This window comes from Diceros bicornis, chromosome 34, assembly GCF_020826845.1.
Source record: "Diceros bicornis minor isolate mBicDic1 chromosome 34, mDicBic1.mat.cur, whole genome shotgun sequence".
NCBI lineage: Eukaryota > Metazoa > Chordata > Mammalia > Perissodactyla > Rhinocerotidae > Diceros > Diceros bicornis.
The window spans coordinates 26,476,221-26,500,750 of NC_080773.1; the positions used below are offsets into that span (position 1 = coordinate 26,476,221).

Here is a 24,530-nt window from a genome sequence, read left to right on the forward strand (position 1 = left end):
CTTGGTCTCTCACTCCTCTGTCCCCATGAGGGAGGCTCCGAGAAACCTATCTGGGAAAAATAGACCCTAAAACTCCACATCTCTCTTGAGGGAAGTGGGGTTGGTCCTCAGGAAGTGAGAGGTGGCATTTCAGGGTACAGGAAGAAGGTGGGGTCCACCCTGCTGTGGCCCCAGGAGAGAAGAACTCAGCTTTCACTTCCCCTGCAGCGGCCTGAGTGAGAGGGGTATTCTTGCTGGAGGGAGAACTTTGGGAGCAGAAATCACACATTTCAATCAGAAAGAGCCCCCAGCTCACTGGCCACCCTACGGTCGCCCCCATCTACCAACTGGGATAGGCTGATCAGATGGTGTCAAGGGAATCTAGATGATCCTCTGCAGCCCAGAGATGCTGCTGCTGCTGCAGCCACAACTGTGAGGGCAACAGGTCTGAGGAAGAGATTTCTGGGCTGGGCTGCATTCAGAGACTCTGTTTCCTGCAGTGGGCCCTGGGGGACAGTGCGGGTACGATCACTAAACTTCAGTCAGTGATGGAGAAGGAGGGCCTGCCTATGCCTCCTATCCCATTCTGCAATCCAACCCATCGGTTTTCTGGACCAACTTTAGCCCACTTGAAACTGGCCTTCAGATCCTGGAGGTGGCCAACAGACACCATAATCCCCCTCAGGCCACAGACTCTATCAAACCTGGAAGAAAGAATCTGGTGCTGACTCAACCTCCTCGGTGACCCAGGGGCCCACAGTTGCTTTATGAGCATCAGATTTTCCATGATGTGGGAAAGTGGGAAGACTTTAGGATAGAGAAATATTATGTGAAATGTGACTCCCAATATATGACACTGTCTCTGAAGGTGACAAGTAGCCAAGGGTCCCCAGGAGAGAACCCCAGAGACAAGAACACACCTGCTCCTTATCTGGAGGGTGGGGGTGTTGATCATGATCATGGGGCTGAGTGAGGGGTGTGCTTATATGGAACTTGCCCCCAGGATCACACTCTGGGATCTGAGTCTTTTTCTTCTCTCCAGTTTGTATCGGATACCCCAAATCTACCCCCCTTTCACCTGAAGTGCAACCATCTTTGGGTCTAAACAGCACTATGCCAGCAGCTTGTGTCAGAGGATGATTCTCTCCCCAAGGTCCCAAGCCCTCCTCCCATTCCTAAGTACTCACCCATATGTTAGAGTTCCAAGGTCATGACACCAGCCCTACACGCCAGGTCATCTTCCTAGGATGTGGTAGGGCTATGGATAGAACCATCAGAGGAGTTCAGCCCATAGAAGAAAACCTATATGTGAGTTTTCAGGCCCATCCATAGGCAAATAGAAAGGCTTTCTCTGGCTGTCCTCATGGGAAGCCACCCTCCCTGCACTCTTGACTCCAGGAGCTGGCCAGCGGGGACCTGCTTCTCCAGTAGAGACAACCGCGCACCAGCCCAGGAGACAAGACTTGGGGGCTCTTGTCCTTCCTTGCTGCCTCACTTGGGCAAGCCCCTTGGCTGTCTGAGCTGCAGGGTTCACCTGCCACATGCAGAGATGGGCCTGGATGATCTCAAATGGGCAGTCACGCTGATTCCGTGAGTCTGAAGTTTCCTCTTCTGGGCATGTGGCCCTTTCTTCTTACCACAGGTTTCCTGTCTCAGCTTCCTCTACCCTCTCACAGTTGTGGCTTTCTCTTCTCTCTCAGAGGGACCCCAGAAGGCGGACCGTCCCAGGGCAAGAGGAGATAATGCCACTGCAGCTGCTGCTGCTGCTGCTGCCTGTGCTACGGGGAGGTGAGTGGTCGAGGGGAGAGAGGATCCCACTCTGGGGAGGCACCAGAACTCCAGGCTGAGTTTCTCCCTCTCCCCAGTGCCCACGGCTCAGGATCAGAGGTACCAGCTGAAACTACGGGAGTCCGTGACAGTGCAGGAGGGCCTGTGTGTCCTCATGCCCTGCAAATTTTCCTTTCCCTGGACTGCCTTCAGAACCCTCCAAGTGTTTTGGTTCCGGAAAGGGGAGGATAGAAACCGTAATTCACTGGTGCCCACAAACAAAAGAGAACAGCAGCTGCAGGAGAGCACCCAGGGCCAGTTCTTCCTCCTCGGAGACCCCCAGGCCTACGACTGCTCCCTGAGCATCAGAGACGTCAACATGGGGGACAGTCGGTCTTACTTCTTTCACATGGAGGATGCCTTAAGGAAACACTCATATCTAGATAAGACACTCTCTCTGCATGTGACAGGTATGGTGGGGGCTCAGGGAAAGGCCCCAGAGTGTGGGGCACTGGAAATAGAAAAATGAAGGTTCCATTCCTCCTGAGGGTGGGGTGACTTGGGGACAGTGATGACAAGACTCTGCGGTAGGCCGAAATCACACCAAGAGGCCCCAACCTCCTCTCTCTCTTCACCAGCCCTGACCCGCAGGCCCAACATCCTTAGTTCAGGGCCCCTGGAGTCTGGCCGCCCCGGGAACCTGAACTGCTCTGTGCCCTGGGCCTGTGAGCAGGGCACACCCCCCATCTTCTCCTGGACATCAGTTGCCCTCACCTCCTTGGGCCCCAGGACCCACCTCTCCTCAGTGCTCACCCTCACCCCACGGCCCCAGGACTATGGCACTAACCTCACTTGTCGAGTGACCTTCCCCAGAGCTGGAGTGAACACACAGAGGACCATTCAACTCAACGTGTCCTGTGAGTGCCAGGCCAGGACAGCCAGGTCCCTGAGGGCAGTGGATGTAGGGGAGGTTGGGGGAGGGCTGGGATACTGGGTGTTGGGTCCTACAAGCTGGTTCTGGGGAGGGAGGAAGGAAAGTGCACACGAGACTCCACCCCCTCTTATTGCTAAAGTTTCCTGAGGGAAAAGAGCCAACACCCACCTTCCTGCCACTGAAAAGGGAACAATTATGTCTGTCTGTCCAGATGCACCCCAGAACCTGACCATCAGTGTGTTCCGGCAAGAAGGCACAGGTAGGGCCCAACATCTCCTCTCCAGGGGGGTGTGGTGGACCTTTCTCCTCCCTTCAGAGCAGAGCTGGGGTTCAGAACTCAGATGGGAGAAAGGCTCAGGCCAAGTGTGGGGACAGCAGAAGTGGGAAGCCGCCCACTCGATTGTCAGCTTACAACCTGGCCTCCCGCAGTGCTGACCCTGCTCTCACGGGGTTTGCATGGTCTCTTCCATGTTCAGCGGATGTGCTGTGTCCATGCCAGGGACACATCCCCGTCCCAAATCCTGCCCTCATTCTCCTTGGGATCTGGACCCGCCTATTCCTCCAGCCTCCTTGGATCATTTAATGTTAGTGTTTAAAATAGGAAGCATAAAGTGTGCCTTAGTCTGCTCGGGCTTCCAATACAAGATACCCCAGACTTGGGGGCTTAATCAACAGGAATTTATTTCTCACAATTCTGGAGGCTGGAAGTCCAAGATCAATGTGCCAGCCATTTGGTTCCCGGTGAGGACTAGCTTACTGGCTTATAGATGGCTGCCTTCTGGCTGTGTCCTCACAGGGCTGAGAGAGAGCCAGCTCTCTGGTGTCTCTCTCCTAAGGACACCAATGTCATCTTGATAGCCCCATTATCCTGACATCATGTAACCCTAATCACGTCCCAAAGGCCCATCCAGATACCTCCAAATGCCATCACACCTGGGGTTAGATCTTTGACATATGAATTTGGTGAAAACTCAACTCAGTCGCTTGCAAAATTTAGTAAGAATAAAACAGTATTCAGAACTTTCTGTACCTCCCTCTTGGTTATCTTCCCAAATATAACCTATGCATAGACTTTATTTAAAAAAGACACATATACGTACGTATCATATGATACACACTGCTCTGCAAATTTATTATTTTTAAGAAACATTTTTTGTGTAGTAATTTTAGATTTACATGGCAGAGAGTTTCCTTAATTCCTCACCCAGCTTCCTTCATTGTTAAAATCTCACATCACCTTGGCATATTTGCACAACTAAGGAAATTACATTGGCACCTTTCTGTGAACCAGCTCATCTTTTTCTCAAACTCGGTCTCTCTTGGAGATCCTTCTGTATCAGTACATACGAAACCTTCTTCATTCTTATTAATGATTCCGTGGTTTTCCTGTTGGAAGTATATTACACTATAAAGTACTTAATTTGTCCCCCATTGGTGGAAAACTATGGTGTTCCCAGTCTTCTGCTCAGACAAATAATACTGCACTGAATAACTTGTATGAATATTTCCCAGGTGTGTGTGTGTCTGTGAGATAATTTTTCTAGAGAAGAAAGTCCTATATCAAAGGGTATGTTTGTAATTTCTAACAGATGTGGCCAAATCCCACTGCATGGAGGTGGTTCTGTTTATACTCCCACCTGCAACGTGCCTTCTTCACTGGAGAACATGTTCATCCTTGCTGATCCTAAGTGAATTCACTGTCATGTTAAGTTTCAGTGTCATTTTGTGACTGGATTGAGATGTCTCATTATGTTTAAGAACCGTACGTATTTCTTTGTGGATTTTTTTTTAATGATTTGAAGAAGCTCTTTTCATGTTAAGGACTTCAGCTTTGTGTTAGTTGAAAGGATTGATTTCCAATCTTTTGATGGCCTTGTGACTCAGCATATGGTGATTTTGCCAGGCAAAAACAAGCATTTTTCTTCTGAGTTGAGCTTAGTGGTGTACTGGTGTGGGCTCTGACTGGTCGTTAACAGCCAATTGTGTCCATCTTTTCCCAACTCTGGGTTCTGTGACTTCAGATTGGGTGCATGAGATTTTCCAAGATGGGAATATTTACATCAATGAAATTGGAAAATGCTACAAATCAGGACTCCGCCCTCCCCCCACCATGAGAGAGCTGGTTGTTGAATGTTTACTAGTAAACCAGTGGTGGCATTTATCAATATTCTCTTTCACGCCTTTGACTTTCTCCACGCTAATATTGTTTTTTAATTTTCCATAATTTCTTCCGGTAGCCTCGTGTGTAAACATTCACAAATATACCCATTCATCCAAGCCTTACAGCAATGTTTCTTTTTCCCTGAGCATGCAGGTCATTTCACACCTCAGCTGTACTTGCACCTCTTGTACCTTCCTCCCACAAGGTCATTCCATTAGCACAATCCTCTAGGTAGCTCTCACCCATTGTCAGGCTCTGCTTTAGCCTCTCCTCCTCCAGGAAGCCCTTCCTGTCCTGACAATCTCAATGCACTCCCATCCTCATGGCTCCCTCAGCCTAATTTGTCCCCATCACAAAACATGTCATATTGCTCTGTGACTACCTGTTTTTGGGTATCTCACCCATGAGACTCTGAGCTCTCAGATACAGCTAAATTAGTCTAGTCTTAGTTAACTTATATTGAAAGACAAAATGGCAAGGCTCACAGAGGCAAATCTGGGCTCTGTGTTGATGTAGATGGCCAAGTTGGGAGGTGTGGGGACCAAGGCGGTTCAGATGAATGCATGGGTGCCTCTTGTAAAGTGCAGTGCCTACTCCCAGCCTAATGCCCTTGGGGCTGAGCCCAGTTAGTATGAGCCCATCAGGCAGTGGAAGAGAAGAAACAGGTCCACATGATGTAATAAAAAGAGACAGAGAGAGAGAGAGAGAAAGAGAGCGCCCCTGATGAGGGCCTGGGCTAAGCTTTCTCTCTGTCTTTCCAGGACCTGAAGCTCTAGGCAACAACTCATCTCTTACAGTCCAGCAGGGCCAGTCCCTGCGCCTGGTCTGTGTAGCCGACAGCAACCCTCCCGCCAGGATGAGCTGGACCCTGGCGAGCCTGCCCTTGACCCCCTCCTCACCCTCAACCCCTGGGGTCCTGGAGCTGCCCCGGGTGCAGCTGGGGCACCATGGGAAATACGTCTGCCGAGCTCAGCACCTGTTGCGCTCCCTGGAAACTGCCCTGAGCCTCTTTGTGACCAGTGAGCGGGACACACCTGGGGAAGCATGCCTGGGTCCTCATGAGGAGAGAGGCTCTTCTGTTCCACCTCCTCTTTCCCCACAGACCCCACAGCTGTTTGGTCCCTTCTGCTTTTGGGAGGAGGGAGGCAGGGTCTGGGTGGCATACTGGGGACTGTTCTTAGGGACATCTCTGGGGTGGATATTGAGAGAACACCCAGACCCCACCACCTGGCTCATGACCACCCCTTGTACTGCAGGAGCCACTTATTTATTTCTGTTCCAGATGCTCCACGGAACCTGACCATCCGTGTCTTCCAGGGAAACAGCACAGGTGGGAGAGGCCTGGGTGGAACTGAGGTCTCAGAGGTCACATCAGGGGACTATGTGGAGGTTGGACAGAATGAGGCTCCATCACTTTCCATCCTCTCTCAGTCCCCCTCATCCCTCCCCCTTCCTGTCCCCTGGCAGGACTCTCTAGGGTCACTGTGAATTCCTAGTTGACCCTTCACTGTCGCCTCTGGTTGCTTCCCCTCTCCTGACCTCCTCTCTCCCCTCACTGTCCCGTGACATCCTATCCCAGATTCCCTTCCTCCTCTCTGACTGTGCCATCTCCATCTCCCACAAGGAGACTGAGTCCCTACAGCTCGACACTTGCTTCTGCCAGCCTTCTGCATGACCCTGCAGCTCAGCTCATCTACCCTGCTGCTTCCAATCCAACCTCTGCCCTAAAGACCCTCACAAACCCCTGTCGGGTCCAGAGCGTCCTCCCCTCCCCCTTCCCAGGACCCTCCCTCCCGAGTCTCCTGAATCACTTTCTGGAAGTTACTTCAGACATTTCTGTGTGTCACCAACATTCCCCATGACTCAGTGAGTTTTGCAGACTCGACTTCCTGAAAATGTCTCAGATCCCTCTCTTCCTCCATCCCCATGGCTGCAGCCCCACCTCGGGCCTCCGTCCTTGCTCTCACCTGGACATGAGGGAGACCAGGACAGGACCAGCCTCCTCTCTGGACTACCAGCCTCCAGTGTCCACCCTTCACCTGCTGGAATTTGGTCCCCAAAGGGAACTCTACATAGCTCAGACCCGACCCTCTTTCCTCCCTGCTCAGAACCCTCCCAGGGCCCCTGTGGCCCTCAGGGGTGAGGCTGAGAGCATCACCTTGGGAGGCGTCCAGGTGGTCAGACTATGTGTGTGAGCACGCTGCATGGCTCATACGTCAAGATCCACCTCCTGGGATGTTCTTTTCTGTGTGTAGACATGGCTAACTCGTCCTCAGTTGTCCATCCCCCGTCCTGGACCATCCGGTTGCCTCTCTTTACACTGCCTTACCTCATGATCCTCACCACTGTCAGCCCTTGCTTGCACTGCTGTCTCAGAGACACTATTTCCCATTCCCGTGTCTGTAGGAGGACAGAGGGAGAGAGGGCCTCTCAGCCCTGCCCTATGGCTCTCTTTGTCTCCCTAGTCCCAGAGGTCCCGGGCAATGCCACCTCCCTGCCCGTCCAGGAGGGCCAGTCCCTGCGCTTGGTCTGTGACACTGATGGCAACTACCCTGCCAGGCTGAGCTGGTCCCGGGGAAGCCTGACCCTGTGCCCCTCCCAGGCCTGGGATCCCGGGGTCCTGGAGCTGCCCCGGATGGTCTTAAGGGACGGAGGAGAATTCACCTGTAGAGCTCAGCACCCTTCGGCCTCCTACCACGTCTCTGTGAACCTAGTTGTGCAGGGTGAGTACAGCAGGACACCTGCGTTCTAGGTGGGGCAGTGAGCAGGCTCAGGTGTGGACTTTAGGAAACTCACCCCTCCATCCTTCTCCTCCTCTTCCTCCCCCAGGTTTCTCTTGTTCCTGCTCCCACATCTCTGTGCAGCAGTGGGGCTCCTGGTCTCTAGTCCTCACCCTGCTCAGGGGGACCCTAATGGAAGCAGGCTTCCTTCTCACCTACAGCCTCACCTGGATCTACTACACCAGGTGAGAAGCCTGTCTCAAGATGTCCCACATTTGGGGACACCTTAGGTGGCTTCATCCATCTTGTCTTTTCCAGAGCACACCCTCCAGAGAACTGATGTCTCATTTCAGAACTGTGTTTCCCCCACAGGTTCAGAGGCTCCCAAGAGGAGAGAGCTGCAAGGTGTGACCGAGCCACTTCCTCCCGGTGGTGCCGAGGTCTGGGTTCCAGATCCCTGACAGGTGGGTGAGGATCCATCAGACCACTCTGTCTGAGACCCTCCCCAGCGCAGCTCTGTGGAGTAAGGAGGTGGCCCTGCCTCCTGTCTAGAAATGACCCTTCCCCTCTGGTGTCCAGGACTCTGCATGATGGTTCTACACGAAAGGTTGTAGAGCATGTGAGGAGATAGATATATTTTATTATTAATTTAAATTATACTTCATGAAATATATTGCTTCTCTGTGCTTACCTTAATGTGGTTTTTAGAAGCCCCTAATTCAATTGCACAATATATTGTTTTAAATCCCCTAAAGTATTATTTTTTTATTGTGAAATTTTTGTTGTACATTATTGTTTATCAGTCACCACCTAAGTGCATCCCTCCACTCCTTGTGCCCACCACCAACCCCTCTAGCCCCTGGTAACCACCAAACAGTTCTATCTGTGTGTGTGTTTGTTTATCTTCCACACATGAGTGAAATCATGCCCTGTTTGTGTTTCTCTTTCTGGCTTATTTCACTTAACATAATACCCTCCAGGTCCATCCGTGTTGTTGCAAATGGGACAATTTTGTCTTTTTTTATGGCTGAGTAGTATTCCATGGTATATATATACCACATCTTCTTTATCCATTCATCAGTCGAGGGACACTTGGGTTGCTTCCATGTCTTGGGTATAGTGAATAATGCTGCAATGAACATAGGGGTGCATAAGCCTCTTTGGATTGTTGATTTCAGGTTTATTGGGTAGATATCCAGTAGTGGGATAGCTGGATCATAAGGTGTTTCCATTTTTAATTTTTTGAGGAATCTCCATACTGTTTTCCATAGAGGCTGCACCAGTTTGGATTCCCACCAACAGTGGGTTAGGGTTCCCATTTCTGCACAGCCTCTCTAGCATTTGTTGCTTTTTGCCCTGGTGATTACTGCTGTTCTAATGGGTATAAGGTGATATCTTAGTGTGGTTTTGATTCGCATTTCCCTGATGACTAGTGATGCTGAGCATCTTTTCATGTGCCTATCGGCCATCTGTATATCTTCTTTGGAGAACTGTCTGTTCATTTCCTCTGCCCATTTTTTGATTGGGTTGTTTGTTTTTTTGTTATTCAGTTGTGTGAGTTCTTTATATATTATGGAGATTAATCCCTTGTCAGATATACGGTTTACAAATATTTTTTCACAGCTGGTGGGTTCCCTATTCATTTTGATCCTGGTTTCATTTGCCTTGTAGAAGCTCTTTAATCTGATGAAGTCCCACTTGTTTATTTTTTCTTTTCTTTCCCTTGTCTGAGTAGACATGGAACACAAGAAGACCCCTTTATGGCTGATGGCGAGTAGTGTACTACCTATATTTTCCTCCAGGAGTTTTATAGTTTCAAGTCTCACCTTCAGGTCTTTGATCCATTTTGAGTTAATTTTTGTGTATGGCAAAAGAAGGTGGTCTACTTTCATTCTTTTGCAAGTGGCTGTCCAGTTTTCCCAGCACCATTTATTGAAGAGACTTTCCTTTCTCCACTGTATGCCTTTAGCTCCTTTGTCAAAGATTAGCTGCCCATAGATATGAGGTTTTGTTTCTGGACTTTCACTTCTGTTCCATTGATCTGTGTCTCTGTTTTTGTACCAGTACCATGCTGTTTTAATTACTATCGCTTTGTAGTATATTTTAAAGTCAGGGATTGTGATGCCTCCAGCTTTGTTCTTCTTTTCCAGGATTGCTTTAGCTACATGGGGTCTTTTGTTGCCCCACATGAATGTTAGTATTCTTTGTTCTATTTCTGTGAAGAATGTCCTTGGGATTCTGATTGGGATTGCATTGAATCTGTAGATTGCTTTAGGTAGTATGGATATTTTAACTATATTTATTTTTCCAATCCAAGTGCATGGAATATTTTTCCATTTCTGTATGTCATCATTGATTTCCCTCAATAATGTCTTATAGTTTTCATTGTATAGGTCTTTCGCTTCCTTGGTTAAATTTACTCCTAGATATTTTATTCTTTTTGTTGCAATTGTAAATGGGATTGTCTTCTTGAGTTCTCTTTCTGTTAGTTTGTCGTTGGTATATAGAAATCTATGCAGAAATAGAAGTATAATGATGTACACCTGAAATTTATACAATGTTATAAACCAATGTTACTGCAATAAAAATAAATTAAAAAAAAAAAGCAGACCTAGCAGAGTGTCTGCCACACTATGTGTTTAAGAAGTATGCTGTGTAGGTGCTTAATCATTACTAATTCCAATAATAATAATAAAAGTTGGTAGCTTTAAAAAAAAAAAAAAGAAATGCAACTGATTTCTGTAAGTTGATTTTGTACCCTGCTGCTTGGCTGTAGTTGTTGATTATTTCTAATAGTTTTCCAATGGATTCTTTAGGGTTTTCTATATATAAGATCATGTCATCTGCAAACAGCAAGAGTTTCACTTCTTCGTTGCCTGTTTGGATTCCTTTTATTCCTTTTTCTTGCCCAATTGCTCTAGCCAGAACCTTCACTACTGTGTTGAATAAGAGTGGCAAGAGTGGGCACCCTTATCTTGTCCTTGTTTTCAGAGGAATGGCTTTCAGTTTTTCCCCATTGAGTATGATGTTGGCTGTGGGTTTGTCATATATGGACTTTATTATGTTAAGGTACTTTCCTTCTATACCCATTTTGTTGAGAGTTTTTATCATAAATGGATGTTGGATCTTGTCAAATGCCTTCTCTGCATCTATTGAGATGATCATATGGTTTTTACTCCTCGTTTTGTTAATGTGGTGTATCACATTGATTGATTTGCGGATGTTGAACCATCCCTGTGTCCCTCATATAAATCCCACTTGATCATGGTGTATGATCTTTTTAATGTGTTGCTGTATTCGGTTTGCCAATATTTTGTTGAGTATTTTTGCATCTATGTTCATCAGGGATATTGGTCTGTAGTTTTCCTTCTTAGTATTGTCTTTGCCTGGCTTTGGTATCAGGGTGATGTTTGCCTTGTAGAATGTGTTGGGAAGTGTTCCATCTTCGTCTATTTTTTGGAATAGTTTGAGAAGGATAGGTATTAAGTCTTCTTTGAATGTTTGGTAAAATTCTCCAGAGAAGCCATCTGAAACTGGACTTTTATTTTTTGGGAGGTTTTTGATTACTATTTCAATCTCTTTACTTGTGATTGGTCTATTCAGGTTCTCTATTTCTTCTTGATTCAGTTTAGGTAGGTTGTATGAGTCTAGGAATTTATCTATTTCTTCTAGATTGTCCAATTTGTTGGCATATAGTTTTTCATAGTATTCTCTTATAATCTTTTGTATTTCTGTGGTATCTGTGTAATTTCTCCTTTTTCATTTCTAATTTTATTTATTTGAGCCTTCTCTCTTTTTTTTCTTGGTGAGTCTGGCTAAGAGTTTGTCAATTTTGTTTATCTTCTCAAAGAACCAGCTCTTTGTTTCATTGATACTTTCTACTGTTTTTTTAATTTCAATTTCATTTATTTCTGTTCTGATTTTCATTATTTCCCTCCTTCTGCTGACTTTAGGTTTTGTTTGTTCCTCTTTTTCTAATTCTGTTAGGCATAGTTTGAGGTTGCTTATTTGGGCTTTTTCTTGTTTGTTAAGGTGGGCCTGTATTGCTATGAGTTTCCTTCTCAGGATTGCTTTTGCTGCATCCCATATGAGTTCGTATGGTGTATTTTCATTTTCATTTGTCTCCAGATATGATTTTATTTCTCCTTTAATTTCATTGATGATCCATTGGTTGTTTAGTAGCATGTTGTTGAGTCTCCACAGCTTTGTCACTTTCCCGGTTTTTTCCTTGTAGTTGATTTCTAACTTCATGGCATTATGGTCTGAAAAGATGCTTGTTATGATTTCAATCTTCTTAAATTTACATAAGCATGCCTTGTTTCCCAACATATAGTCTATTCTTGAGAACGTTCCATGCGCGCTTGAGAAGAATGTGTAATCTGCTGTGTTTGGATGGAATGATCTGTATATGTCTATTAATTTCATCTCATCAGGTTTTTCGTTTAGATCCATTATTCCCTTATTTATTTTCTGTCTGGATGATCTGTCCATTGATGACAGTGGGGTGTTAAGATCCCCTGTTATTATTGTGTTGTTGTTAATATCTCCTTTTAGGTTTGTTAATAGTTGCTTTATGTACCTTGGTGCTCCTGTATTGGGTGCATATATATTTAAAAGTGATATGATTTCTTGGTGGAGTGTCCCTTTTATCAGTATGTAATGCCCCTCCTTGTCTCACATTACCTGTTTTGTCTTGAAGTCAACTTTGTCCGATATAAGTAGGACAACTCCTGCTTTCTTTTGTTTGTCATTAGCTTGGAGTATTGTCTTCCATCCTTTCACTCTGAGTCTGTGTTTGTCTTTAGAGCTGAGATGTGTTTCCAGGAGGCAGCATATTATTAGGTCTTCTTTTTTAATCCATCCCACCACTATGTGTCTTTTGATTGGAAAGTTCAGTCCATTTACATTTAGGGTAATTATTGATATATAGGGGCTTGTTGTCCTTATTTTATCACTCTTTTTCTGGCTCTTTTGCATTTCTTTTGTTTCTCATCCCATGTGTTTCGGACTACTAATGCAGTTTGGTAGTTCTGTATGGGGGTTCTCTTAGTTTTCTCTTTCTTTGTCATGTGTGATTCTGTTCTGATTATTTGGTTAGTGGTTACCATGAGGTTTGTATAAAAAATCTTGTGGATGTGATAGTCCATTTTTTGATGGCCTCTTATTCCTTTAGGCTAAGTCAATTCGATCCCTTTCCTCTTCCCTTTCTATGTTATTGTTGTCACATCTTATTCTTTCTTGTGTTTTTTGTTCATGTTTAACATGATGAGGTTATATTTATGCTTGGTGCTTACCTTCCTTTGATCTTTCATTTTATAATTAAGTGTTTGCTAATCTATTTTGATAGAGGACTGAAATTTTTCTGGTTTTGTTGACCTATTTTCCTCCTCATTCAAAACTTTGAATCCTCTTTCTCTTTTTTTCCTCAGGGATGAGGGCCTTCTTGAGCACTTCTTGTAGTGGGCGTCTTGTGGCAATGAACTCCGTTAGCTTTTGTTTATCTGGGATAGTTATTATTTCTCCATCATATCTGAAGGATATTTTTGCTGGATAGAGTAATGTTGGCTGAAAGTTTTTGTCCTTCATAATTTTGAATATATCATTCCACTGTCTCCTAGCCTGTAATGTTTCTGTCGAGAAATCGGCTGAGAGCCTGATATGAAATCCTCTGTATGTTATTATTATTATTATTATTATTATTATTATTATTTTTGCCTAGTTGCCCTTTATATTTTTTCTTTGTCATTGACTTTTGCCAGCTTTACTACTATATGCCTTGGAGAGGATCTTTTTGTGTTGATATATTTAGGAGATCTATTGATTTCATTCACTGGTATTTCCAGCTCTTTCCCCAGGTTTGGGAAGTTCTCAGATATTATTTCTTTAAACAAGTTCTCTGCTCCTTTTTCCCTCTCTTCTCCCTCTGGAATACCTATAATCCTTATATTGAATTTCCTAATTGAGTCAGATATTTCTTGGAGAGTTTCTTCATTTCTTTTTAGTCTTAGTTCTCTTTCCTCCTCCATCTGGAGCATTTCTGCATTGCTGTTCTCAATATTGCTATTTTTTTCCTCCATATTGTCAGCTCTGGTGCTTAAGGCTTCCAGATTTGTCTTTATCTCTTCTGTTGTGTTTTTCGTCTCTAAGATTTCTGATTTTTTTTTTATAGTTTCAATCTCTTTTGTGAAGAAACTCCTGATTTCACTGAATTGTGTCTGTGTTTTCTTGTATTTCATTAAGCTTTTTTATGATGGCTATTTTGAATTCTCTGTCGTTAAAGTTATACATTTCTCTGCTTTCTGGGTTGCATTCTGGGTGCTTGTCATTTTCCTTTTGATCTGGAGATTTAATATATTTTTGCATGGTGCCTATTGGTGTTGGCTTACCTTTCCTCATACTGAAGATATCTGGTCGAAGTTTCCTCTTGCTGCTGCTGGGTAGGGGTCAAGGGCTGTGTATTCTGGCCCTCCTCAGTCTGTGGGCACTCTTGTCAGCCCCTGGCTGATCTGCGGTGTGGCTGAGTAGAGGCTGCTCGTGGGGGGAAGCATGGAAACAGCTGGAGCTGGAGCGTAGCTAGGCCGAAGCATCTGGGGGTTGGGTGCAGGTGGGTAGAAGCAGCTGCAGCTGAAGTGCTGCTGGGCCAAAGAAGCAGGAGCTGGATCACCTCTGGGCTGAAGAAGCTGGAACTGGGGCATGCTGGGTGAAAGAAGCTGGAACTGGAGTGTGCTGAGCCAAAGAGGGAGGATCTGGAGCACTGCTGGGCTGAAGAAGCTGGAACTGGAGTGCACTGGGCCAAAGAAGGAGGAGCTGGAGCACTGCTGGGCCAAAGAAGCTGGAACTGGAGTGTGGTGGGCCAAAGTTGCTGGTGCCAAGTCAGCTGGAGCCTGCCCACAGGCCAAGCTGAGGCAGCTTTAGTTGGGGGGACGGGGGGTGGTCAAGCTGAAGGAGCTGGGGGAGGGGCACGTTCCAGCTGAAAGAGCTGGGGCCGTGGCATGTTGGAGCCGGGGAAGCTGCGGCCATGGCTTAGTCCAGCTGGAGCAGCTGGGGCTGTGATGCGGTAGGGTCTAAGCTGCCACTGCCTCTGGTGCGGGGGTGCAGGCTCACACCACTGCTGGTTGGGCTGGGCGCCTGGGGGCCGCTGCCTCTGGGGATGGGGCTGAGGTGACGCACTGCTGTGCTGAAGCACAAGTTGGGTGGGCCGGGTGGGGGAGGGGCACTTACTTTCGCCTCCCCCATCTCAGATGTTAAAGTATTATTTTTTAAAACAGTCCTTTTGAAAGACATATATCTTTTTAAAAGCTTCAAGACATGGTTGTGTGTCCTAGTAGTTTAGTTCTCTATGTGAGCTGCTGCAACGGCATGACAACTGACAGACTGGTGGTATGGTTCCACGAACTGCAAAGAACCTGGGCCACGGTGGTGAGAGCGCAGAATCTTAACCACTAGACCAGCAGGGCTGGCTCAAGAGATATTTTTTTAATTAGAAAAATAAACTGTTTTATATTGATCCACATATTAACCATTTCAATGGCTCTTCATTCCTTTGTACCTATTCCAGTGTCTCTATGGTATCATTTTCCTCCTGCCTGAAGATCTTGTTGTATATTTCTGGTAGCGATGGTACACTGGGGATGAATTCTCTTGGCTGTTGTTGTTCCGGAAATATGTTCATTTACATTAGCTTTGTAAAGATCTGCTTATTGGGTAAGGAATTCCAGGTTCACAATTTTTCTCTTTCAGTTGTTCACATTCTCTGGCTCACATAGTTTCTTGGGAGAATTTTTCTGTAATCTTCATCCTTGTTTCTAGTTTATCTTTTTCTTGGCCAGTTTGAATATTTTCCATGATTTAATTTAAATGATTTGATTAATATGTGCCTTGATGTGGTGCGTGTGTGTGTGTGTGTGTGTGTGTTCCTGCAGATCTGCCCAGGACCTCTGTTCCCCCTTAGTGAACTTGTCCACTCGTGGGGTCGACTCTGCTGCCTTCTCACTCACCTTCCTCCACCTAGCCCAGCATGCTTACCCTGCTCTGGGCGAGGGCACCTCCATCCCCTGTTAGTTGCTAGAGTCAGGGGTCTGGGGGTCACTCCAGACACCTCCCTCTCTCACCCTCCACAGCTCCCTTCAAATCTCACTTCCTGAAAGTGGCTGGAATCCCTTCTTTCCTCCATCACCAAGGCTGTTGTCCCCATGCAGGGTGGGTCTCCCCTCCTGAGATTTCAAAACAATTTCCTCTCTCACCTCTTGGGCACCAGTCTCTCCCTTCCAGCTCTTTCCTACACTGGCCTCAAGGGGATCAATTTGACCTCTATTTGACATCTACAACACCCTGTCACTTCCCTGCTCAAAACCTTCCATGGCTCCCAGTTGCCCTTGGATAAAGCTCCAGTTTGTCTGTCTTCCCTACTGCTGGAGCTAGTGGAGGGTCAGGACTGTTTCAAATCTGTCTTTTTTCATGTTAGTTTGTGAATGACTTAATGAATGAATGAACAAAGTGAATGAAAGTATGTGTTACTTCTCTTGCCTTGTGTGAGCTCTTTCTATCTCTGGAGCCCATATATGCTGTCCTGAGACCCACCTTTCACAGGCCACCTCCAGGATGGTCCCGAGGCCTTGACTCTCTGGGAGCTGGCCAGGTGAGACCTGCTTCTCCTGTACAGATGATTGTGCATGGGTCCAGGAGGCAGGACTTGGGGGCTCTCATCCTTCTTTGCTGCCTTACGTGGGCAAGCTCCTTGCCTCCTGTGATATTGTCATTTATAAGAAATACATATTTTTTCATTTGAACACGTGATCTTTGTCCACAGTTCTTAACTCAAAGCTCCCTAATCCCTTGGAATTTCTACTTTATGCTAACAAATATGACTTTTGGACACCACCCAAAGGTAGAAGGCTTGTTTCCAGGACTACCAGCCACATGATCAGAGGATGGCAACTTTCAGTCCCACCTACTGATTTCCACAGAGCGTAGCAGTGCTTGAGGTTGAATCAATTGCCCGTGGCCAATGACTTATTCAATAAAAACCCAAAAGGACAGCTTGACAGTTTTTTTCATAGAGCTTCCGGGTTGGTGAACACGTGAAGGTTCTGGGAGGGTGACACAAACAGAGAGGGAGTGGAAGCTCTGTGCCCCTTCCCTCACCCTTGCCCTGCATATCTCTGCCCTCTGGATGTTCATCTGTATCCTTGATCATATCCTTTAATAAACTTATAGAATGAAGTAAGTATTTCCCTGAGTTCTGTGAACCCTTCTAGCAAATTAATCAAAGCTGAGGAGGGGGTCGTGGGAACACCTAGTTTATAGCCACTTGGTCAGGAGTACAGGTAACACCCTGGAATTATGGCTGGCATCTGAAGTGGAGGGTGGTCTTGTGGGATGAGCCCTTTACCTGTGGAATCTGATTCAGTCTCCGGGTAGATAGTGTCGGAATTGAGTTGAACTCTCGGACACCCTACTGGCATCTGACACCTGCTTGTTGGTGTGGGGACGCCTCCTCATACGCGAGGGGAATTGGGTCCAGGAACCACTCTGCAGCTGGATAAGAATATCTGGAGATCAGGAGAGGGGTCCAGACTGGAGATGTTAATACGTAGAGCCAGTAGAAAGTGACTAAAAGAGATGAGGGAAAAATAAAAAAAGGGGGCTGATAAGAGATTGGGGATTCCTCAAAAAATTAAAAATAGAATTACCATCAGATCCAGTAATTCCACTTCTGGGTATTTATCTAAAAGAATTCAGAGCAGGGATTCAAAGAGATATTTGCACACCCATGATCACAGCAGCATTGTTCACTATAGCCACAAGGTGGAAGCAACCCAAGTGTCCCTCAGCAGATGAATGGATAAAGACCATGTGGTGGGAGTGACGTCAGCATCATGGCGGAGTGAGCTTTCCCGTGAATTCTTCCCCCACAAGATACAACAAAAGTAACAGCCACAGACCAACAACGGAATCCCAGACAGTGAAAAACTAGAGCGGAGGGATCCACACTGCCGCACATCTGAGAGCGGAACGTGCTGGGCCCCCGGAGGAAGTGGGGAGAGGTAAGGAGAACTCCGTTCCCTCCCCATCAGATCAGCGATCCGGTCCGCGCGGCTCCCAGAGAGGGGGGAGGGGCGGCCCTCGGCGGGAAACTGTAGCTCTTCGGGCTCTCTCAGCCAGTGGGAAACTCCCGCACAGAGGGCTCAGAGGAGCCACAGGGCTACCATCAACATCTGAGCAACACAGAGAGCGGATAAAGAGGGGCAAACGAGAAGCCTCCCACATCAGGGACCCAGAGGGCAAAAGAGAGAGCTCACCCCTCCCCACAACCCGGAGTCTGCAGCTCGACCAGATCTAGCGGTCTGAGGCAGACCTGAATAAACTGGACTGGACCCGTGGATCGCAGTGGGGAAAAAAAACAAAACAAAACAAAACAAAACTGCGGATCGCAGCAGAAAAACTGGGACAGAGCGCAGGGGGCTTAGACTACACAGCCCTGTACCACCAGACAGTGGCGGCAGGTGGAAATTGCAACCAGAGACTTCCAGGATGAGGGAAATCAAAACCAACACAGGAACCACAATGCAAAAATATATGAAATCACCAGACCAGAAACAAAATGACAAGCACCCAGAAATCAACCCCGAAGACACAGAAATCCATAAACTAAATGACAGAGATTTCAAAATAGATATCATAAAAACACTCAACAAAATACGAGACAACACAGACAAACAATTAAATGAGATTAGGAGTTTCTTCACAAAAGAGATTGAAATCATAAAGAAAAACCTATCAGGGCTGATGGAGATGAAGAACACAATGGAGGAGATAAAGGAGAATCTGGAATCTTTAAAGAACAGAGCTGACAATATGGAGGAAAGAATTAGTACTTTAGAGGATAGGAATACAGATATACTCCAGATGGAAGAAGAGAGAGAACTAAGACTAAAAATAAATGAAGAAAGACTCCGAGAAATATCGGACTCTATTAGAAAATGTAACATAAGAATTATAGGTATTCCTGAGGGAGAGGAGAGGGAAAGAGGAACAGGGAGCCTATTCAAGGAAATAATAGCTGAAAATTTCCCAAATCTGGGGAAGGAGCAGGAAATACCAGTAAGCGAAGCCAACAGGACTCCTATATATATTAACAGACAAAGGCCTTCACCACGACACCTAGTGGTAAGGCTAGCCAGGGTCAACGACAAAGAAACAATATTAAGGGCAGCTAGACAAAAACAAAAAATAACGTACAAAGGAACTCCCATCAGGCTCTCAGCGGATTTCTCAACAGAAACTTTTCAGGCTAGAAGAGACTGGAATGATATATTCAAAATACTAAAAGACAAAAACTTTCAGCCAAGAATACTCTATCCAGCAAAAATATCCTTCAAATATGATGGAGAAATAGTAACTCTCCCAGATAAACAAAAGCTAAGGGAGTTCATGGCCATGAGACCCCCACTACAAGAAATACTCAAGAAGGCCCTCAGGCCTGAAAACAAGAAGAGAAAGGGAACACAAAGCTTGGAGTAAGGAGAAAAGTAGGTAGACAAAATCAGAGAAATAGTAGATCTTTACCAGAATAGGTTAGCAACCACTTAAATACTAAACTCAAAGATCAAAGGAAGAAATTCACCAAAAATAAATTTAACCTCATCACTGTAAACACACAGCCACAACACAAGATAGAATAAGGTATAACAAGAACAACTTAGAAGGGGAAGAGGAAAGTGACTGAATTGACTTAGTATAAGGAAATAGGAGGCTATCAGATAATGGACTATCTCATACAGAAGATTTTTCGCCCAAACCTCAAGGTAACCACTAAACAAATAATCAAATTAAAACCACATATGATAAACAAAGAGAAAACTAGAAGAATCATAAGACAGAACAACCAAACTGAATTGGCAGTCCAAAACAAATGGGACAAGAAACAAAGGAAATGCAAAAGAACCAGAAAATAAGTGACAAAACAGCAACATTCAACCCTCATATTTCAATAATTACCCTAAATGTAAATGGATTGAACTCTCCAATCAAAAGATACAGAGTGGCAGGATGGATTAAAAAGCAAGACCCAACAATATGCTGCCTTCAGGAAACACATCTTAGCACTAAAGACAAGCACAGGCTCAGAGTGAAAGGATGGAAGACAATACTCCAAGCTAATGGCAAACAAAAGAAAGCAGGTGTTGCCATACTCATATCAGACAAAGTAGACTTCAAGATAAAACAGGTTAAGAAAGACAAAGAAGGGAAATATATAATGATAAAAGGGACACTCCATCAAGAAGACATATCACTTATAAATATATATGCACCCAACATAGGAGCACCAATGTACATAAAACAACTATTAACAAACCTAAAAGGAGAAATCAACAACAACACAATAATAGTAGGGGATCTTAACACCCCACTTACAGCAATGGATAGATCATCCAGACAAAAAGTTAATAAAGAAATAGTATACTTAAATGAAAAACTGGACGAGATGGACCTAGTAGACATATACAGAGCACTCCACCCAAAAACAGCTGACTACACATTCTTCTCAAGCGCGCATGGAACATTCTCTAGGATAGACCATATGTTGGGAAACAAAGCAAGCCTCAATAAATTTAAGAAGATTGAAATCATAACAAGCATCTTTTCAGACCATAAGGCCATGAAACTGGAAATGAACCATGAAAAAAAAACTGGGAAAGTGACAAAAATGTGGAGATTAAACAACATGCTACTGAACAACCAATGGATCATTGATGAAATTAAAGGAGAAATCAAAAACTATCTGGAAACAAACGAAAATGATAACATGCCATATCAAACCATATGGGACACAGCAAAAGCGGTCCTGAGAGGGAAACTCATAGCGATACAAGCCCACCTTAACAAACAAGAAAAAGCCCTAATAGGCAACCTTAAATTACACCTAACAGAACTAGAAAAAGAAGAACAAACAAAGCCCAAAGCCAGCAGAAGGAGAGAAATAATAAAAATCAGAGCAGAAATAAATGATATTGAGACCAAAAAAACAGTAGAAAGGATTAATGAAACAAAGAGTTGGTTCTTCGAGAAGATAAACAAAATAGACAAACCCTTAGCCAGGCTTACTAAGAAAAAAAGAGAAAAGGCTCAAGTAAATAAAATTAGAAATGAAAGAGGAGAAATTACAACGGATACCATGGAAATACAGAGGATTATAAGAGAATACTATGAGAAATTATATGCCAACAAATTGGACAATCTAGAAGAAATGGATAAATTCTTAGACTTATACAACCTCCCAAAATTGAACCAAGAAGAAATGGAGAATCTGAATAGACCAATCACAAGTAAAGAGATTGAAATAGTAATCAAAAACCTCCCAAAAAATAAAAGTCCAGGACCAGATGGCTTCTCCAGTGAATTTTACCAAACATTCAAAGAAGATTTAATACCCATCCTCCTCAAACTATTCCAAAAAATAGAGGAAGATGGAACACTTCCTGAATCATTCTATGAGGCCAACATCACCCTGATACCAAAACCAAAGACAATACAAAGAAAGAAAATTACAGGCCAATATCGCTGATGAACATTGATGCAAAAATCCTCAACAAAATATTGGCAAACCGAATACAACAATACATTAAAAAGATCATACACCATGATGAAGTGGGATTTATACCAGAGACGCAGGGATGGTTCAACATCCGCAAATCAATCAACGTGATACATCACATCAACAAAACAAAGAATAAAAACCACATGATCGTCTCAATAGACGCAGAGAAGGCATTTGACAAGATACAACATCCATTTATGATAAAAACTCTCAATAAAATGGGAATAGAAGGAAAGTACCTCAACATAATAAAGGCCGTATATGACAAACCCACAGCTAACATCATACTCAACAGGGAAAGACTGAAAGCCATTCCTCTGAGAACAGGAGCGAGGCAGGGCTGCCCACTCTCACCACTCCTGTTCAACATAGTACTGGAGGTTTTTGCCAGAGCAATTAGGCAAGAAAAAAGAATAAAAGGAATCCAAATAGGTAACGAAGAAGTGAAACTCTCACTATTTGCAGATGACATGATTGTATATATAGAAAACCCTAAAGAATCTGTTGGAAAACTGTTAGAAACAATCAACAACTACAGCAAAGTTGCAGGGTACAAAATCAATCTACAAAAATCAGTTGCATTTCTATATGCTAATAATGAACTAACAGAAAGAGAGCTCAAAAAGATAATACCATTTACAATTGCATCAAAAAGAATAAAATACCTAGGAATAAATCTTACCAAGGAGGTGAAGGACCTATACAATGAGAACTACAAGACATTATTGAGGGAAATCTACGATGACATAAAGAAATGGAAAGATATCCCATGCACGTGGATTGGAAGAATAAACATAGTTAAAATGTCTATATTACCTAAAGCAATCTACAGATTCAATGCAATCCCAATCAGAATCCCAATGACATTCTTCACAGAAATAGAAAAAAGAATACTAAAATTTATATGGGGCAACAAAAGACCCCGAATAGCTAAAGAAATCCTAAAGAAAAAGAACAAAGCAGGAGGCATCACAATCCCTGACTTCAAAACATACTACAAAGCAATAGTAATCAAAACAGCATGGTACTGGTACAAAAACAGACACACAGATCAATGGAACAGAATTGAAAGCCCAGAAATAAAACCACACATATACGGACAGCTAATTTTCGACAAAGGTGCTAAGGACATGCAATGGAGAAAGGAAAGTCTCTTCAATAAATGGTGTTGGGAAAACTGGACAGCCACATGCAAAAGAATGAAAGTGGACCATGTGCTATCGCCATTCACAAAAATTAACTCAAAATGGATCAAAGACCTGAAGGTGAGACCTGAAACTATAAAACTCATAGAAGAAAATATAGGCAACACACTATTTGACATTGGGTTTAAAGGAATCTTTTCGGATGACATGCCTACCCAGACTAGGGAAACTAAAGAAAAAATAAACAAGTGGGACTTTATCAGACTAAAGAGTTTTTATAAGACAAATGAAACCAGAATCAAGATGAACAAACAACCAACCAGCTGGGAGAGAATATTTGCAAAACATACATCTGACAAGGGGTTGATCTCCATAATATATAAAGAACTCACACAATTGAACAACAAAAAAACAAACAACCCGATCAAAAAATGGGCAGAGGAAATGAACAGACACTTCTCCAAGGAAGATATACAGATGGCCAATAGGCACATGAAAAGATGCTCAACATCACTAATCATCAGGGAAATGCAAATCAAAACAACACTAAGATACCACCTCACGCCCGTTAGAATGGCTATAATCACCAAGACAAAAAACAACAAATGTTGGAGAGGATGTGGAGAAACAGGAACCCTCATACACAGCTGGTGGGAATGCAAATTGGTGGAGCCTCTATGGCAAATGGTATGGAGATTCCTCAAAGAATTAAAAATAGAGATGCCCTATGATCCAGCCATCCCACTACTGGGAATCTATCCAACGCACCTGAAATCAACAATCCAAAGAGGCTTATGCACCCCTATGTTCATTGCAGCATTATTCACCATAGCCAAGAAGTGGAAGCAACCTAAGTGTCCCTCGACTGACGATTGGATTAAGAAAATGTGATATATATATACAATGGAATACTACTCAGCCATAAAAAAAGACAAAATCGTCCCATTTGCAACAACATGGATGGACCTGGAGCGTATTATGTTAAGTGAAATAAGCCAGAAAGAGAAAGACAAACACTGTATGATCTCACTCATATGTGGAATATAAACCAACACATGGACAGAGAAAACTGGACTGTGGTTACCCGGGAAGTGGGGGTGGGGGGTGGGCACAAGGGGTGAAGGGAGTCATATATGGGGTGATGGACAAACAAAAATGTACAACCCAAAATTTCACAATGTTAGAAACCATTAAAATATCAATAAAAAAAAAAAAAAAGACCATGTGGTGTATTCCTGCCATGGAATGTTATTCAATCTTAAAAAGGAAAGAATTCTGACACATGCTGCCGCATGGAAGAAGCTTGAGGACATTATGGTAAACGAATTAAACCAGTCACAAAAAAGGCAAGTACTATATGATTCCACTAATATGAAGTATCTAAAGCAGTCAAATTCCTAGAGACAGAAAACAGGATGGTGGTTACTAGGGGATGTGAGGTGGAGGGAAATGGGATATTTGTGTTTAATGGGTATTGAATTTCAAGGTGTGCAACTTGAAAACAGTTATTATTGTTGTTGTTTTGACTAGATGTCAAAAAAAATCCCATACTCATATTCTAGAAAATACTCAGTGTGCTACCAGGACACAAAAACTCACTAGCGACTGCCGCTCTAAAGGCCGAGAGTACTGACTGTTTGGGGAGGAAGTCATTCCACTGGGATGGGAGCATCTCATGGGCATGGACCAGGTGAATCATCTCCCTTCCTTTCTCTAGTCTCCCCAACACACACATGCTCACTAAGTGTTTGGAAAAGGAAGGAATGAATGAGTGCATGAATGATTGGTTGTTGCCTTCTCGTCACCCAGGACCCCATTCTTTTCTTCTACCCTAGACACTCACACAGATCCTAAAGAATCCTACACCTGACTGGACCATCCACACAATATCTAGATGGGGCTGTGACACTCTGAGGTCCAGCAGGAGCTGATTTGCTCCCTGGTGTAGACAACAGGGCTCAGAAATGCTTCTCAGATGGGGGCCCTTAGAGACTCACCATGTACCTCGCCTCAGATGTCCTCAGAGGTCCTGGTCCAGGCTCTGGTGCTGGAGGGAAGCCCTGTGATAGGGGGCAGGACACAGGGTCTGCTCCTTGTCTGCTCCTCTCTGGGCGGATCTCAGGGTGTCTGGGCCATGGAATGTCCACCATCTCTGTGCATAGAGGGACGAGTTCCTGCCTGCACTTCCTCTTCTGTGAATGGTCGAGGTCATGGGCTCCTCCAC

General features: G+C 44.4%; 2 protein-coding genes across 2 annotated transcripts in view; both read left to right on the forward strand.

The window, feature by feature from the left end:
• Nucleotides 1-24,530, forward strand: part of LOC131397229 (sialic acid-binding Ig-like lectin 8) — a 111,586-nt gene that overhangs the window by 44,109 nt on the left and 42,947 nt on the right. The window lies entirely within an intron of this gene.
• LOC131397232 (myeloid cell surface antigen CD33-like) lies at nt 1,699-2,470 on the forward strand. Its single transcript, XM_058530001.1, has 2 exons — nt 1,699-1,767; nt 1,845-2,470. The coding sequence occupies exons 1-2, from the start codon at nt 1,722-1,724 to the stop codon at nt 2,273-2,275; spliced, it is 477 nt and encodes a 158-aa protein (XP_058385984.1). The 5' UTR covers nt 1,699-1,721; the 3' UTR covers nt 2,276-2,470.

What these genes read in the sequence shown, in the direction of transcription:
- LOC131397232 (XM_058530001.1), top strand. Translation starts at nt 1,722, where the DNA reads ATGCCACTGCAGCTGCTGCTGCTGCTGCTGCCTGTGCTACGGGGAG. An exon ending in GCTGCCTGTGCTACGGGGAG is followed by an intron (nt 1,768 to 1,844) that starts GTGAGTGGTCGA and finishes CCCTCTCCCCAG; the next exon opens with TGCCCACGGCTCAGGATCAG.